The sequence below is a fragment of the Cyanistes caeruleus genome, chromosome 1, assembly GCF_971803275.1.
Source record: "Cyanistes caeruleus chromosome 1, bCyaCae1.hap1.1, whole genome shotgun sequence".
Classification (NCBI taxonomy): domain Eukaryota; kingdom Metazoa; phylum Chordata; class Aves; order Passeriformes; family Paridae; genus Cyanistes; species Cyanistes caeruleus.
Genome location: NC_141701.1, coordinates 24,424,597 through 24,437,707, shown reverse-complemented (window position 1 = coordinate 24,437,707; position 13,111 = coordinate 24,424,597). Strand labels below are relative to the sequence as shown.

General features: G+C 42.1%; 2 protein-coding genes across 11 annotated transcripts in view; one reads left to right on the top strand and one right to left on the bottom strand.

The window, feature by feature from the left end:
• Nucleotides 1-832: 832 nt before the first annotated feature.
• Nucleotides 833-8,580, bottom strand: RBM12B (RNA binding motif protein 12B). 7 transcript variants are annotated; one of them, XR_002861697.2, is made up of 4 exons: nt 8,348-8,576; nt 5,497-5,542; nt 2,336-4,818; nt 833-928 (listed from the first exon to the last, which is right to left on the bottom strand). XR_002861697.2 is itself a non-coding variant. In XM_023920771.2 (3 exons), exon 3 carries the CDS (start codon nt 4,788-4,790, stop codon nt 2,691-2,693), a length of 2,100 nt encoding a protein of 699 aa, XP_023776539.2. In that variant the 5' UTR covers nt 4,791-4,818; nt 5,497-5,542; nt 8,348-8,580; the 3' UTR covers nt 2,160-2,690. The 7 variants fall into 7 exon arrangements, 3 of the variants coding, with proteins under 3 accessions (XP_023776539.2, XP_086738567.1, XP_086738573.1); XR_015284911.1 differs by having other exon boundaries at nt 2,336-2,457; XR_015284912.1 differs by lacking the exon at nt 2,336-4,818.
• Nucleotides 8,581-9,787: 1,207 nt separating this feature from the next.
• The window catches only part of TMEM67 (transmembrane protein 67), a 53,307-nt gene continuing 49,983 nt past the window's right edge, over nt 9,788-13,111 (top strand). For all 4 annotated transcript variants that reach the window (XM_086882400.1, XM_086882411.1, XM_086882416.1 and 1 more), the window contains exons 1-2: nt 9,788-10,271; nt 12,311-12,399. In XM_086882400.1, coding sequence (XP_086738526.1) covers nt 10,082-10,271; nt 12,311-12,399 — 279 coding nt within the window. In that variant the 5' untranslated portion in view covers nt 9,788-10,081. The remainder of the gene's footprint in view (nt 10,272-12,310; nt 12,400-13,111) is intronic.

Sequence of the window (13,111 nt, the reverse complement as noted above, 5' to 3'; positions counted from 1 at the left end):
ATTATAGACAGTTTCTGATTTGTCCTTTGTACTGGAAATACAATGCCTCCAAATCACTAAACATCTGATGTTATAAAATCCTATTATCAGGAAATGCTGTCATCATATCATGCACCTGTACTATCTATGCAGGCAGAATCAGAATATAATGCCATGGGGCATTATAGAGGCAGGGGGAACAGAGGAAGAAGGACACAGACCCAAAACACCAATCAGATAACAGCTATAAACTAAGAACCAACTGTCCTATTATTATTTAATTGATGTACTTACTGGCATCCCTTCCCAAGTTTCCTATGCTTCAGTGCATCTGTACATACTTTGATATACAGGTCTTTATAGACCTTGGAAAAATAAATTTTTTTGGTCTATCAATCAAACATTTCAGGTTAACCTAAACTAGTCATAAACTCTAATCTGGCTTTAAATTAACAAATCAGCTACAGGGCAAACAAAAGACCATCTTGTAATGCCTTAATTATGACCTCTGCAATTACAAGCTTTATGATACTTTTTATATGTTCACTAAGGGGGAAAAAGAGTCTACTATCTGAAAAACTAATGGTATCTTATCAGCAATTACTCTTAACCTTTTCTGAAAACAGGTAGGTTTTTTTCTGAAAGACAATCTCACACTTTACTGGCAAAGCATTCTACTAAACCTTCTTACCTTTCCAGCCTCCAAGTTTGAAATCTCCTATTGTCTAAGTAGAAGTGCTTTAAAAATATACAAATCATCTAAAACTGATTAACTTGAGAAGTTAGTTGTATTCACATTTTAAACACAGCTTAGTAGTAAAGACACTAGCTAACAAAAACAGTGACAATGAAGTTTTCCACGTGACGGTCAGGGAAGTTTATTTTGAGGATTCTCATGTCTTTATTTTCTGTGCAACATCTTCTGGCTCCTTGATCTCTTTTACAGTAGCTATTAAATAAAGCACAAAATTGTTGGGTTTTAATTCCTTTTAAGTTCAGAGGATGATTCCAAATTGAATGATTCTGAAGCTAATTCCTAAAGCAAGTATCAGTATGCGAAGTGTTAAGAATTTGAAAATTTGGCCATTACGGTTCTTTGCTCAGAGTAATCTACATATACAGACCTTGCATTATCATTCAAAAAGCTTTTTCCTTGACACTTAAAACATAGAACAAATAATATACAGGATAAAGCTACACTAACCTTTTAAATATTACAGAACAAAAAATTTCATTCATTTTGTTTGCTTGTACCGAACAGCTGGCATGGAAGTTCTGCAGTCATGATGATGACTTCACACAAAGTAATTATGGTCTGACCACCAGTGACAGGGGACCATTCACTGGAAAGGCTGACCAGACAGCTCTGTCCTTAAAGCTATTAAAGATGCAACAGACAAGGCCTTGAGTAGCCCATTCTAGCTGAAACTTGCTTTGAGGAGGGAATTGGAATAGAGACCTCCCTACTTCATGAATTTAGGAATTCTGGGTATTGAACAACCAAAGTTAAGTTTTCACTGCTAAGTTGCAACTTTGTTGTCTCAGTTTGAGGGGACTGAGACTTAATCCTTTAGTACTACAGATACTATCTTGCAGTTACAATGTCAAGGAAAGTCCTTGCCTACACAATCACCAAAGTTTCCTACTAAGCCTGAATTCTGAAGACACGGCTTTTCCAAGGTACCTTTTATTTCTTGCTAAAATTTAAGTATGCTGGTAACAAACCAATGAAAATAACACATTCTAAATGCTGACATAAGCATTTATTACATTAGAAAATAACATACTTGGTTGTCAGCTTGGTTGCCAGTGACAGATGCTAGTTAAAATTAATCAGAGATTGACCTGGAATGCATCCAGACATCATTAGCCAGTTAGTATTCATATTATGCAGCATGTGAAGATAAAACAAAACCTGAAGTCAGAATTCTTGATCTAATTCCAACACTCATTTTCTGCCTCAAGGTACTACAGTGAGTGAGAAAAAAAGTCTTAACTGATGAATAGAGCCTCTGCAATCTCTATAAACTACCCATCCTCTGCTTTACCATCTGTGTTGACAAACTACCAGTTCACTCTTTCCAGAGGAAGCAGCAAGCAGCATTCTCAACAAGACCCAGATCTCATCACCATAATAGTTGACATCATTAACTATACAAGTTTTAAATATAAGACACACATTTAAATGGCAGTTTCCTTTTTATTTTAAGAAAGTTGCACAGCCAGCTAATAAGAACAGGAAGCTTTTTAAACAGGAATGCCTGCAAACACATGAAACCGAATAAAACCTGAAAAGTTTACACAGAAAGGAAACAAAAAAAAAAATCAGTATTTTTTAAAATTTTATTAAACTAACCTCATTAAGTGTCATTTATTAATGCAGGTAGCACTGAAAATCTTCTATTTGAACCGTTTGTGTGGTCAGTCAACCAGCACTTATGTTTTTATTTGATGCAAAGACATAAGACTGGAATTAATCTAAAAAAAAAAAAAAAAATAAACAACCGAAACCTTTGTAACTCCATCCCTTTATACCTTGATGTAAGACATTCAATGTCCTACAGGTATTTCAACCAAGAGCTAAACAACTGAACTGGGTATTATTTACAACAGCTGATGGAAACTGTTATGCATCTTCCAGTAATTAAAAGTTAAAATAACTGTCAATACTGTCAAACCTAGAATGTGTTATTAAAGCATCTTTTCCTCCTTTACAGCAAACTCAACTTAACTTTCCGTGGACCAATGGGCCTATCATTTAGTTCATTAATAGCAGCCATAGCTTCCTCATAGTTTGTCATAGCAACGATGGCATCACCAGAAGGTAATCCTTGTTCATTGTACTGCACAGAAACTGACTCCGGTATCACTCTGTAGCCATAGAAAAAATCCAGAATCTCATTAGGAGTAGCTTTAAAAGGTAAGTTTTTCAATAGAATAGGAACAACACGTTCAGAACCACCACTGAAATTTGGATCTGGCATAAATCTTCCTTCAGGAAAATTTCCCATTTTATTATTCCCAAACTCCATTCTGCCAAAAGGTTCACTGTCACCACCAAAATCCATGAGGGGTGGTGGACCCCTAAAATCCTTAGGAGGGCACATGAAGTCCTCAGGGGGATGTCTAAATTCAGAATGATGCCTGAAGTTCCCAGGGGGACCAAATGAATGCATGGGTGGCCCTTGTGGTGGCCCAGATGGTGAACCAACTGGACGGGAGAGGTCAGCTCTGTCATACAGATGTGAATGACCGTGCATTTCATTTGGTGCAGATAATGGTGCAGCTACACCAAACTTCTCCATCTGATCTTGAGATATTAGTCTTATTAATACTTCTGTTCCCAAAAAAGTTTGACGATTTAAATTTTCTGCTTTCATAGCTTGTTCTTCAGATTTAAACTTCACTAGTGCTTCTCCCAGTCCAACTCCTTTTTCATCATAGAGCAAGTAAATATCATCTTCATCAATATCAAATCTTGCAAAGAACTTTTGCACTTCGATTTTTGACACATCAAATGGAAAATTCCTTACGTAAACACAAGTCTTAGGGCTGGAATGACCTTCCCGGTAACTTTTTTCTGATATGGCCTGTCCAAAATGATCTCTGTCCGGTGATCTTTTCCTCTCACAAGAGTCAATTATTTTCAACATTGACTTTCTTGAAATTGGAAAAATGTACACAGGACGATTGAGAAGAACCTTTCTATGACATTCCAAAGCAGCCTGATATTCTCTCTCATTCCTTAATACCACAAAAGCATCTCTAGTCCTTTTCTGATGCTTATCTGTTAAAATCTTGATCTGTTTGCTGTGTATATCCAAATCGGGGAAAAAATCTCTCAGATCTCTCTTTTCTACATTAAAAGATAGATTTCTTAGGTGTATGTAATATTCCTGGCTAGGAGATGAACGAGAATGTGTTCTTTGTCTCCTTGGTGATCTTGAACGAGAATGCTTCCTTGAATGCATGTAGCCTGAACTTCTTGGAGAATGGTCTTCACACAAAAAGTCATCCATTTCATCTGGCATGTCTATCCTTCCACCGCACTCAATCCACCGTTCCTCTGTAGTTGGGCTAATTTCTATAAACCTCTGACCCATGTACTGTCTATGACGTTTAAGTCCTTCTAAGGCATCACCAGGTGTAGCACATTTTACCAAGCAATCACCATTGTTTAAACCATTGCGGTGCTTTATCAAAATCACTCCATCCACATGTATCCCTGAAAGGAAAGTACGTACTTCAACTTCTGTTGCAGAGTAAGGTATACCTCGTAGAAATAAGTAACGATCATCTGGGTTAAACGGGTGAGAATCCTTTCTTAACTGATAGTTTGACTTAGGTATACCCATATCACCATATCTTGTGCCGTTAGTATGGAAACCAGCCTCCAGGCGATTTGGTGGCCCGTAACTAGGTTTTCTTAGTACTTTTGGAGAAGCTGTAACTAAATGTGGTATATCTCCAATACTTGATGTACTAGAACCATTAGTACCTGTTCTTCTAGAGCCAGACATACTTTCTCGTCCCCCACGGTCAAATCGTTTCCGGCTCCTTTCTATGGTACTCTGCATCTCTGCCTTGCTGCTGAGAAAGAGCTCTATGCGCGAGTCCTTGATAAACCTTCCTGAACAGCTCATGGCACGCCGTGCATCTTCATCTGTTGCAAATATAATAAAAGCCTCCCCAATCTCTCCTCCAATAATATGCACACCTCCATCGGGAATATTCAATCCCAAGAAGAAACGACGAATATCTGGAGGACCCGCAACAACAGGAAGCCCCTGTAAACGGATGACTACAGCCATGCTGAGCTCAACCCACAGCAAAAATCACCTGCAGACAAAAAGGTACACATGATAGCACGTCTTTAGTACTCAGCTATTACAGTAACTTATCACTTAAGAAGCTAGAGCCTTTTTAATGAATGCCCTCATCTCATCAACAGAGAAGGTATCAACCCACAAGTTCACAAGAACAAGATTAAAACACAATTCACTGAAAGTGGATTAGACAGAACAATTAGCTACTCCACCGGCACACATGCACAAATCTATCAATATTCCCTACCCTAAGGGCAACAAAATCCACCTAAGTCACTCCTCACCATCCACAATACCTAAAGAACACCTCAAGTCTTTCACAGCATAGTTACTATATGCCAGAGATCTCTGCCCACTCCTAAAGAACAAAAAAATCTAGTTTACTTTTGAATAGGACACTAGCTGATAAAAGGAGATAGGAAAAAGAATAACTACGTCACTGCAAAATGAAGTACTTCACAAACAGTACAGGCTTTACTGCTTTGACAAGTTGCTCTACCCAGTGATCAGTTCTTTTCAATAATGTGTTTTCTCAGCATTCAAAAATGTTGTCTCTTTGGCGTAGTCAGAGTATTAACTGCAGCGGCCACAAGCATATCCTAGTTGCCAGCCACAAGTCTGTGAGGAAAAAAGGCTGTGTATGATCTTGTCACAATATTCAGTGAGAAGTGTTAAGCTTTTGGCAGCTTACCTGTTTCTGCTTTGGAGACCTGATAAATTCTGTAAAATCAACTTAACTGTGGAAAGAAAACGAAACATAATTAATGGCTGATACCTGCACTTTGCTTTAACACACTGTGCTACACTGCTGCAGCCCATCCATAGCAGTGGCTAATACTAAAGCCAAGCATGTTATGAACCCATGTGAAGAACTCCTTCCATGTTCCAAGATGCCATGCACTGCATCTTTTTGTTTCCATTTTAGAAGCAAAAGAAATTCAGAGTTTAAGTTGACTTCTGGAAACGATGAAAATATGATGAGATTACTTGGTCATCAATTGTGCCACACTGAACTGTTGCAATGAAACAGACTGACAGTGTATCAAGGGAACAGTTCTCAACTGAGTTCTTGAGAGGTGCTTAGGTCCATTTTAGGATTAAAGGACATGTCCATTCTTCTGAAATCCACCTGGTTTCAAATTTCACAACAAGAGTACGCTGCTCACCAGTCCAGCACTGCACTTAACGTACACCGTGAAGACCATCAAACAAAAGACCAAAAATATCCAACAAAGTGAAACTTCAGGAAGCACCTGAACTTACAAAGCCAACTTCAGTATTTTCCCTATATCCTTACTCTACCGCCTTTCAAACATAAGAAGAAAAGCTTGAATACACTGACTGAACACATCCCGATTTTCAACATTTTCTAACATCACACAGTAAATAGCACAATATTCTCAGAACAAACACAAGCCTCTGTAGCAAATTACTGCATCACTTTAAAACAAACACAACCCAATGCTCTGAGCATTTGAGAACACTCCTCCTACAAACCTTGCTCTATAAAGCACTAGATCCTGATGACAAATTATTTATCAATAACCGTAACTGTCACTCCACTTGAACTTAGCAAAACAACACCAAGCCCAAATTCTGTCACTAATGGACTCCACATCACTTCTGCACCAGTACATAAGCACAACAAACCGAAAACAACTGCCCATTTAGAAAGTTCACTAAAGACCATCTGTCCTCTGTACTTTTGTGGTGAGTCGACCCCAGCCAGCAGCCAAGCACCCACACAGCCGATTGTTCACTCCTCGTCCCCATCAGTGGGATGGGAAAGAACAAAGTCAAGAAAACTTGTGGGTCAAGATAAAGACAGTTTCATCAGCAGAAAGAAAAACACAAAAAGGAAATCACCACCTCACGCAAGCTGACTGATGTCCAGCCTTCTTCCAATCCTCCCAAAGAAACCAAAACCAACAAAATACTTCTTCCTCTACCTCAGTTTTTGTTGCCCAGCACGATGTTACATGTCACAGAATATCCCTTTGGTGAGCTTGAGTCAGCCCTCCCAGCTTCTCACCTACTCTGTGCACACTCACTGGAGGAACAGAGTAGGGAAAACAGGTACAGCCTTGATACTGTGCAAGTGCTGTTCAGCCACAGCCAAAACACCGATGTGTTGTCAACGTTCTTTTAGCCACAAATCCAAACTGAACTGTATGGGCTGCTGTGAAGAACGTTAACTCCATCCCAGCCAGACCCAGAACACTTTACAATGTGTCTTCTCAACAGATGCAATGGAGTGCCAAAAAGCATGGAGAATTCAAGGGCAGAATTTTCATACAGCACCTTCGTGTCTTGAAAAAGCAAATCCGCTGCCCTGCTACTTCATGATGTTTTTAATCTGTAGTACTTCTGGATTCACAACTCCGCTTTCTTATCCCAATTTTTAAACATCATTCACAACAGCTCTCCTCCATAATTCTTCGGTGATAAACTGCAAGTTCTCCACGATGCACCAGGGATACCATACAATACACAACCTTCCGTGGTGAAAACCAGACACAGTGATTCCAGATCATAATGTGATCTCTAAGAAGTCCATAAACAAATGCAAGTTCAAATAATAGCTCTTACTGACTGTAAACAATCACACGAGTAGAAAGCAGAGACCAAGCCATCCAACAATTTAAAGTGCATAACCAAAGAGAGTTGACTTGTCATGAAAAGTAAGAGCAATTCATTAACTGAACAACAACTTCAGAGAGCAAGGATTTGGAGAATAAATAAACAACTTCATGCCACTACTTAAAAGCACAGAAGTGTACAGTTTTATGAAATTTTATATATAAGCAAAATTGTCTAGAAAACAGTACAATACCTATTCTTCCACAGCCTCGGAAAATTCCAAACATTAAAGACATTAAAATAATACACAACTTGTAAACACAGTAGGAAACTAAGTCTGCACTAGACTAGTATTTTTATCATAACACTGGAAGATTACACAGACTGCAAGCTAGAAAGAACCCACAGAAACACCCCGACTACGATACTGGACCAGTGTAGAATAACCAGCGAAACAGGGGAAGGTTTCTTATTCTATTCTTCAAAATGAGCCTTAATAGAGGAAGCAGACTGCTGCGAATAGCAGTTTTCACAGTGCTGAAGGAAAACATGAGTGAGCTCTGCAGCTGGGCCCACTACACAGTCAAGTGTAGCACGGAACCGCTTCCAAGCAAGTCGCCCCGCCGGCACCAGCGCTGCTGGAGGAACCCGCCGCGGGCGGCAGGGCAGGGGACGGGTGAGGGGGACGGGGCGAGGGGTCCGGTGCTCCACCGCCACGAAGGAGCCCATCTGTTTCCCAACACCGGGACAGGGCTGAGGGAGGCACCGAGAACGGGGAAGGGGGATGTGAAGCCCAGGGACACGAGGAGGCCGGGGCACACGGAGCGGCTGCGCAGCGGTTCCGCAGCGGTTCCGAGAAGGTCGGGCAACCGAGAAACGGCAAACTCGGCGCCGCCCTCGGCCACACGTCGCACCCCGGGGAGGCGTGCTCTGTCCCTCACGCCATTCATCCACGCACCCACCGGACACGCCGCTCGGACGGGGCCCGCAGCTCCCGGCACGGCTCCGCCAAGATGGCGCCGCCTCCGCTGGCCCCCCTCAACGCTGAGGGGAAGCTGCGCTGCGCGAGCGCTTCCGGCCAGCGAGAGCGGGCCTGCGCGCGCACCCTCCGGGCGGGGCGCAAAACGCCGCTGCCCTGTGACCCCGTCCCCGCGCTGCAGCCGCGCGTGCGCGGACCGCGCGTCCCCGTCTGCGCGCGGGCGGGAGCCGCTCCTCAGGCAGTGCGCATGCGCTCTTTGCCCTGCAGGTGGATGTGCAGTCTCCGTCTGTAGGTCTGAGGGAGCTGTGTAATAATTTGTATGATAATAGATATGCATAGTGATAGACCTGCATCTAGATCGGTCGCACGGTGACGGAGCGCCGCTGCCGCGCTGTGCGCTGTCCTCAGGCTCATTCCCGTCTGCTGGCGCGTGCCGAGTCTCAGGCACCACTCACCGCTGCTTTTCCAATGCCTAGACATGATTTGTAAGGCAGCTCGGGGCTGGCTCAAGCCCGGGTTGCGAGAGGAAGGGAAGGAGGAAAGGTTCAAGATTAAGTAAATTGAAGGGCAGATACAGAGTACTGAGGCTGTGCAAGTGAAGTATATTTGTTCTAAAGTTTATCCTAACTGCCTTCCCTGTCTTTATGTGTTCTCCCCTGTCTTTCTATGCATTTCCAGTACTTACCTGCTCCATGTTATGTCGGAGGAAAAACCTGTATTATTCATGGTAGATTAAGCTATCGGTGTTGCCGACTTTAGGAGCTCTCTCAACACAGAATCTTGTTTAGAAAATTGCCATTGTTTATTCTGGGTACAGGATGGATGTTTCCACAAATCAAGCACATCGGTAAAAAGTTACATCTTTACACAGTCAAATTTACATAAACTTGAGCCTGGGGACGGATAATTCGACTTGGAAACATCAACTCAACCTTTTAACACTTGTTGAACCAACTAAATAAATACAATAAGAAATAAAACGTGCTAATATCCAAAATCATAATAAGCAATCAGCACGTAGGAGAGGGACAGTGAGAAATAACTAAAATCCAGGACACGGTGTCTTGCAAAGTTTTGATAACATCTGAGGGAGTGAGACAAAAGGCAAGAGGCAGAAACATGCACAGAAAGTTCCACCTGAGCACGAAGAACTTTACTCTGCGGTTTCACTGGAACAGGCTGCCCAGAGAGGCTGTGGAGTCTCCCTCACTATAGATATTCAGGAACTCCCTGGTCGCAATGCTGTGCCATGAGCTCTGGGATAATCCTGCTTGAGCAGGGAGACTGGACCAGATGACCCACAGTGCTCCCTTCCAACCGGACTCATTCTGTGAACAGGAGTGTGGCAAAGGTGTAAAGAGGAGTAACTTTGGCTGAGCATCCATTGCTCTAGGCATTTTGTGTTTCCACCTTGTTACCACTTTCCTCTCTGGGGAGAAATTACAAACGCGTGTTACATTTGTATATACAGAAATGTTTATTTTGTACGAGTTCTAGAGACAAGGTACCGGAAAGTGCAACTCGGGATTCGGCATCCTCTCATTTTTCGCTCCTGACCTCGCACAAAACGAACAGAACTCTGTGGACCAAATACCTAAACTAGGGCTTGTGCTCCCTCCCCCGGCCTGCTTCGCGTGCTGCGGCGCCAGGCCCCCGGCGCTCGCCGTACCGCGCGGCCCTGGCCAATCAGCGCTCGCGGGCGGGGAGCGCGGTGGCCATGGCGACGCGGGGCCGCGGGGCCGCCGCCGCCGCCGCGCTGCTCCTGGCGGTGTCGGCGGCGCTGCCCCCCGCCCGCGGCTTCTCCGTCCCGCTCCAGCGCCCCGCCGACTGCGGCGCCGACCGCTACTTCGACAGCTCCCGCCTGGCCTGCGCGCCCTGCGGGGCCCACCAGCGGCAGAGTGCCGGCGGTGAGCGATGGGGGAGGCGGGGCTCGGGTGGCTCCGCGCTGAATCCGCCCCCAGAGCGGGAGATGCGGAGCCGGGGCTCAGGTTGTGGCGGTAAAACAGCCCCACTCGAACAGGTCTGGGGAAGGAGCGAAAGAGCCAGGGTTCCGCAGAGACCTAAGAGGCCCTAGCACAGCTGTGATGTATCTGAGATACAGCTCAGAGAAATTACTTTCAGCCTCTTTTTAATAACCTTTATTTCCTCAAGCATTATATTGTACTTGCATTTTCATCTGTAAAATTGCACAGGACCCTGAATTTATGTTCTAGAACACTTCTGTGACTTGAAACTCCTCGTCAAAGTTGAATGTCTGAGATACCAAGTGTGAGATTCTCAGGTTGTGCCTATGTTAGTCTGAGTCCCACGTGAGAACTTGGAGCAGATACAACACAACCTGACAGTTGGCTGCTGTCTTTAAGGCATAAGGAGGTATTAAAGTGTCCATCTTTTACACACAGTCCAACAAGATTGGGAGTTCCTTCTTGTGTGTACAAGTCTGAGACTAAGACCCAACAGCATCTCTCTTCAGAACTGCTACTTCAGTCAGAAGCAGTGATGTGGACCACTGTGTTCACAGCTGCTGCATGGAAGCTGCTCACCTTTTCCACCACCAGTACCAAGGTCCCCTAAAAACCAATCCCATAGTTCACTTATTGGAAAAAAGTACTCTATTTGTTTTCAGATCCCCTGATAACATGGGTGTCTACATCCATTGTTACCGCTGAAGATGAATAGATCACACGGACACAGGTCGAGGTGTGGTGAAAGAAGGAGCCGAGTTTATTTTTCCCCCCAGGATTTATAGGCTCCTGACCACGGCCAGGGATTGGATGGTCAGGATAACACTTTCTCACTGCACTGGCCATGAGAGATGTCCATCACAAGACGTGTAACAGAAAGAATGTACACGTATCTATGTTTACAGTTACTGTCCTGGGAAAGTCCTTAGAAAACTGTGTTAGCAAGCTCAGAGTTTTCAGGGTGACAGAATCTTCCTCTAAATAAAGGGCTTCAGGGAGAGGAAAATTCCAAGGGGAGGTCAAGGGTTTATTTTTTCCTGCAGATCTGACTGGAGCAGTGTAGGTAGGTGCCACTCAGTGCTGTTTGCGTCTTGATTGAATTCCACTTGTGATTGCCCATACACTCCCTGGTTAGCTCATCAGTCTGGATTCTGCCTTCAGGTGACATGCCTAAAAACCTTGGTATTGTCACTGTGAGTGTCACAACTCGAAGTTTTCATTGATCTAATCCAATTGGATTTCTTCAGAATTAAGTAAAAATGGTTGATCACTTTGACAAATGTTTCTGTACAGCTGGTCTCATCAGAATGTACTTTAAGGTTATAAAATTTTCCACAGAACTTGACATCATTTTTGCCTGCACAGTTCAAAATAACCTTAAATAATAAAAAGAGTTTATTAGTACATATAATCAATTTTGGTTTGTGATATTTGTTTAAAAGTACAGAGGGAAGTTCATGACACTGAGAAAGGAAAAGTTTCTAAAAAAATATTGTGGAGCACTAGCAGATGGACATTATACGTGCCATGAAAATAGTGTTTAATTCCATACAAAATGTTAAGTTTGTTCTGTTCACTCACTGAAAATCATTCAATCTAAACCTTGATCCCCATTGGCAATTTTGACAACCTTGAGTTTAAAACAGCTTTTAAAACAGTTTTATTTTGGAAAACCTTTTCATACAAACACATTTTGGTTTTAGGACTGACTTCAAATTGAAAAAATAAAACCTTTATACAAACATATAATGCTGGTGTCAGTCAGCCTTGTAACATTCTCCTAAAACATCTGTGTGCAAACTGTAACGTGGGCATTTTTTAAAAAGCATGGTGATTTTCATTCACATCTCACCCAAATGTTTTATGTTTCTGTCTAATAATCCATTTTGATCTCTTGAGAGCAACAGTAGTTGTTTTTAGTATTCTGTTACAGCCAGTCAGTTTTATATAGATTAAAAGTGCCTTTGTTTTGTTTTCTTCAGGTAGTTCCTGTGCATGTGAGCCAGGATACAGGATGGTCTCTAGTAATGGTGGGTTCTCTGTTACTTGTGAAAAATGCCCAGAAAATATGGTAGGTATTGAATGTTTCATGTTTGCCATAATGATAAAATACTAATCATAACCATTATGGGGTTTTAAATTTTAAATTTTATTCTGATTGCAAGTTATTTTTCATTAATTTAAAATATTTTTGCATAATAGTCCTTGATTGGGAATTTTTAAGACCATGGTTATACATAGTATTTTTGTTCAATTTAGAATTGTCTATTTCTATTGTTTTGCACATTTTTTTTCATTACAAATTTAACCTCACAGACAAAACAAGAATTTTTTCAAATGTTTAAGTTCATTCCACTGCTTTTCATCTCTGCTTTGTCCTTGCCCAGAGAGCACAACTGTATACAATGTTAAAGATGCTTTTTTCAGGTCATAGGTATCTTAACTGATTATTTATGTACATATTATTATTGTAATATTTAGGCTGTAATTTTATAATCTGCAATGTTTCAGATTATAATCTGCAATCTTTCATCATTACTTCAAAATAAGCTGCTTCTACTATGTTACTTTACTTATAGTTTGATCAGTTCTTCTGACCTTCCTTGGCAAATTAAGCTATAATTTTGTGTCATAATCTCGGCATTGATCCAGAGACACCAGGCTTAACCAGATTTTCCCCGTTATAGTAAGCAAAGAAATGTATTTTTCCAGCAAATCAACTTTTGAGGGTGAAGCCTTCCCGAGTACTTCTTTCCCTTCACTAACTATAGAAGAACTCTCAA

Excerpts from the sequence above, each read along its gene's own strand:
- RBM12B (XM_023920771.2), bottom strand. The coding sequence starts at position 4,790 with ATGGCTGTAGTCATCCGTTTACAGGGGCTTCCTGTTGTTGCGGGTCCT.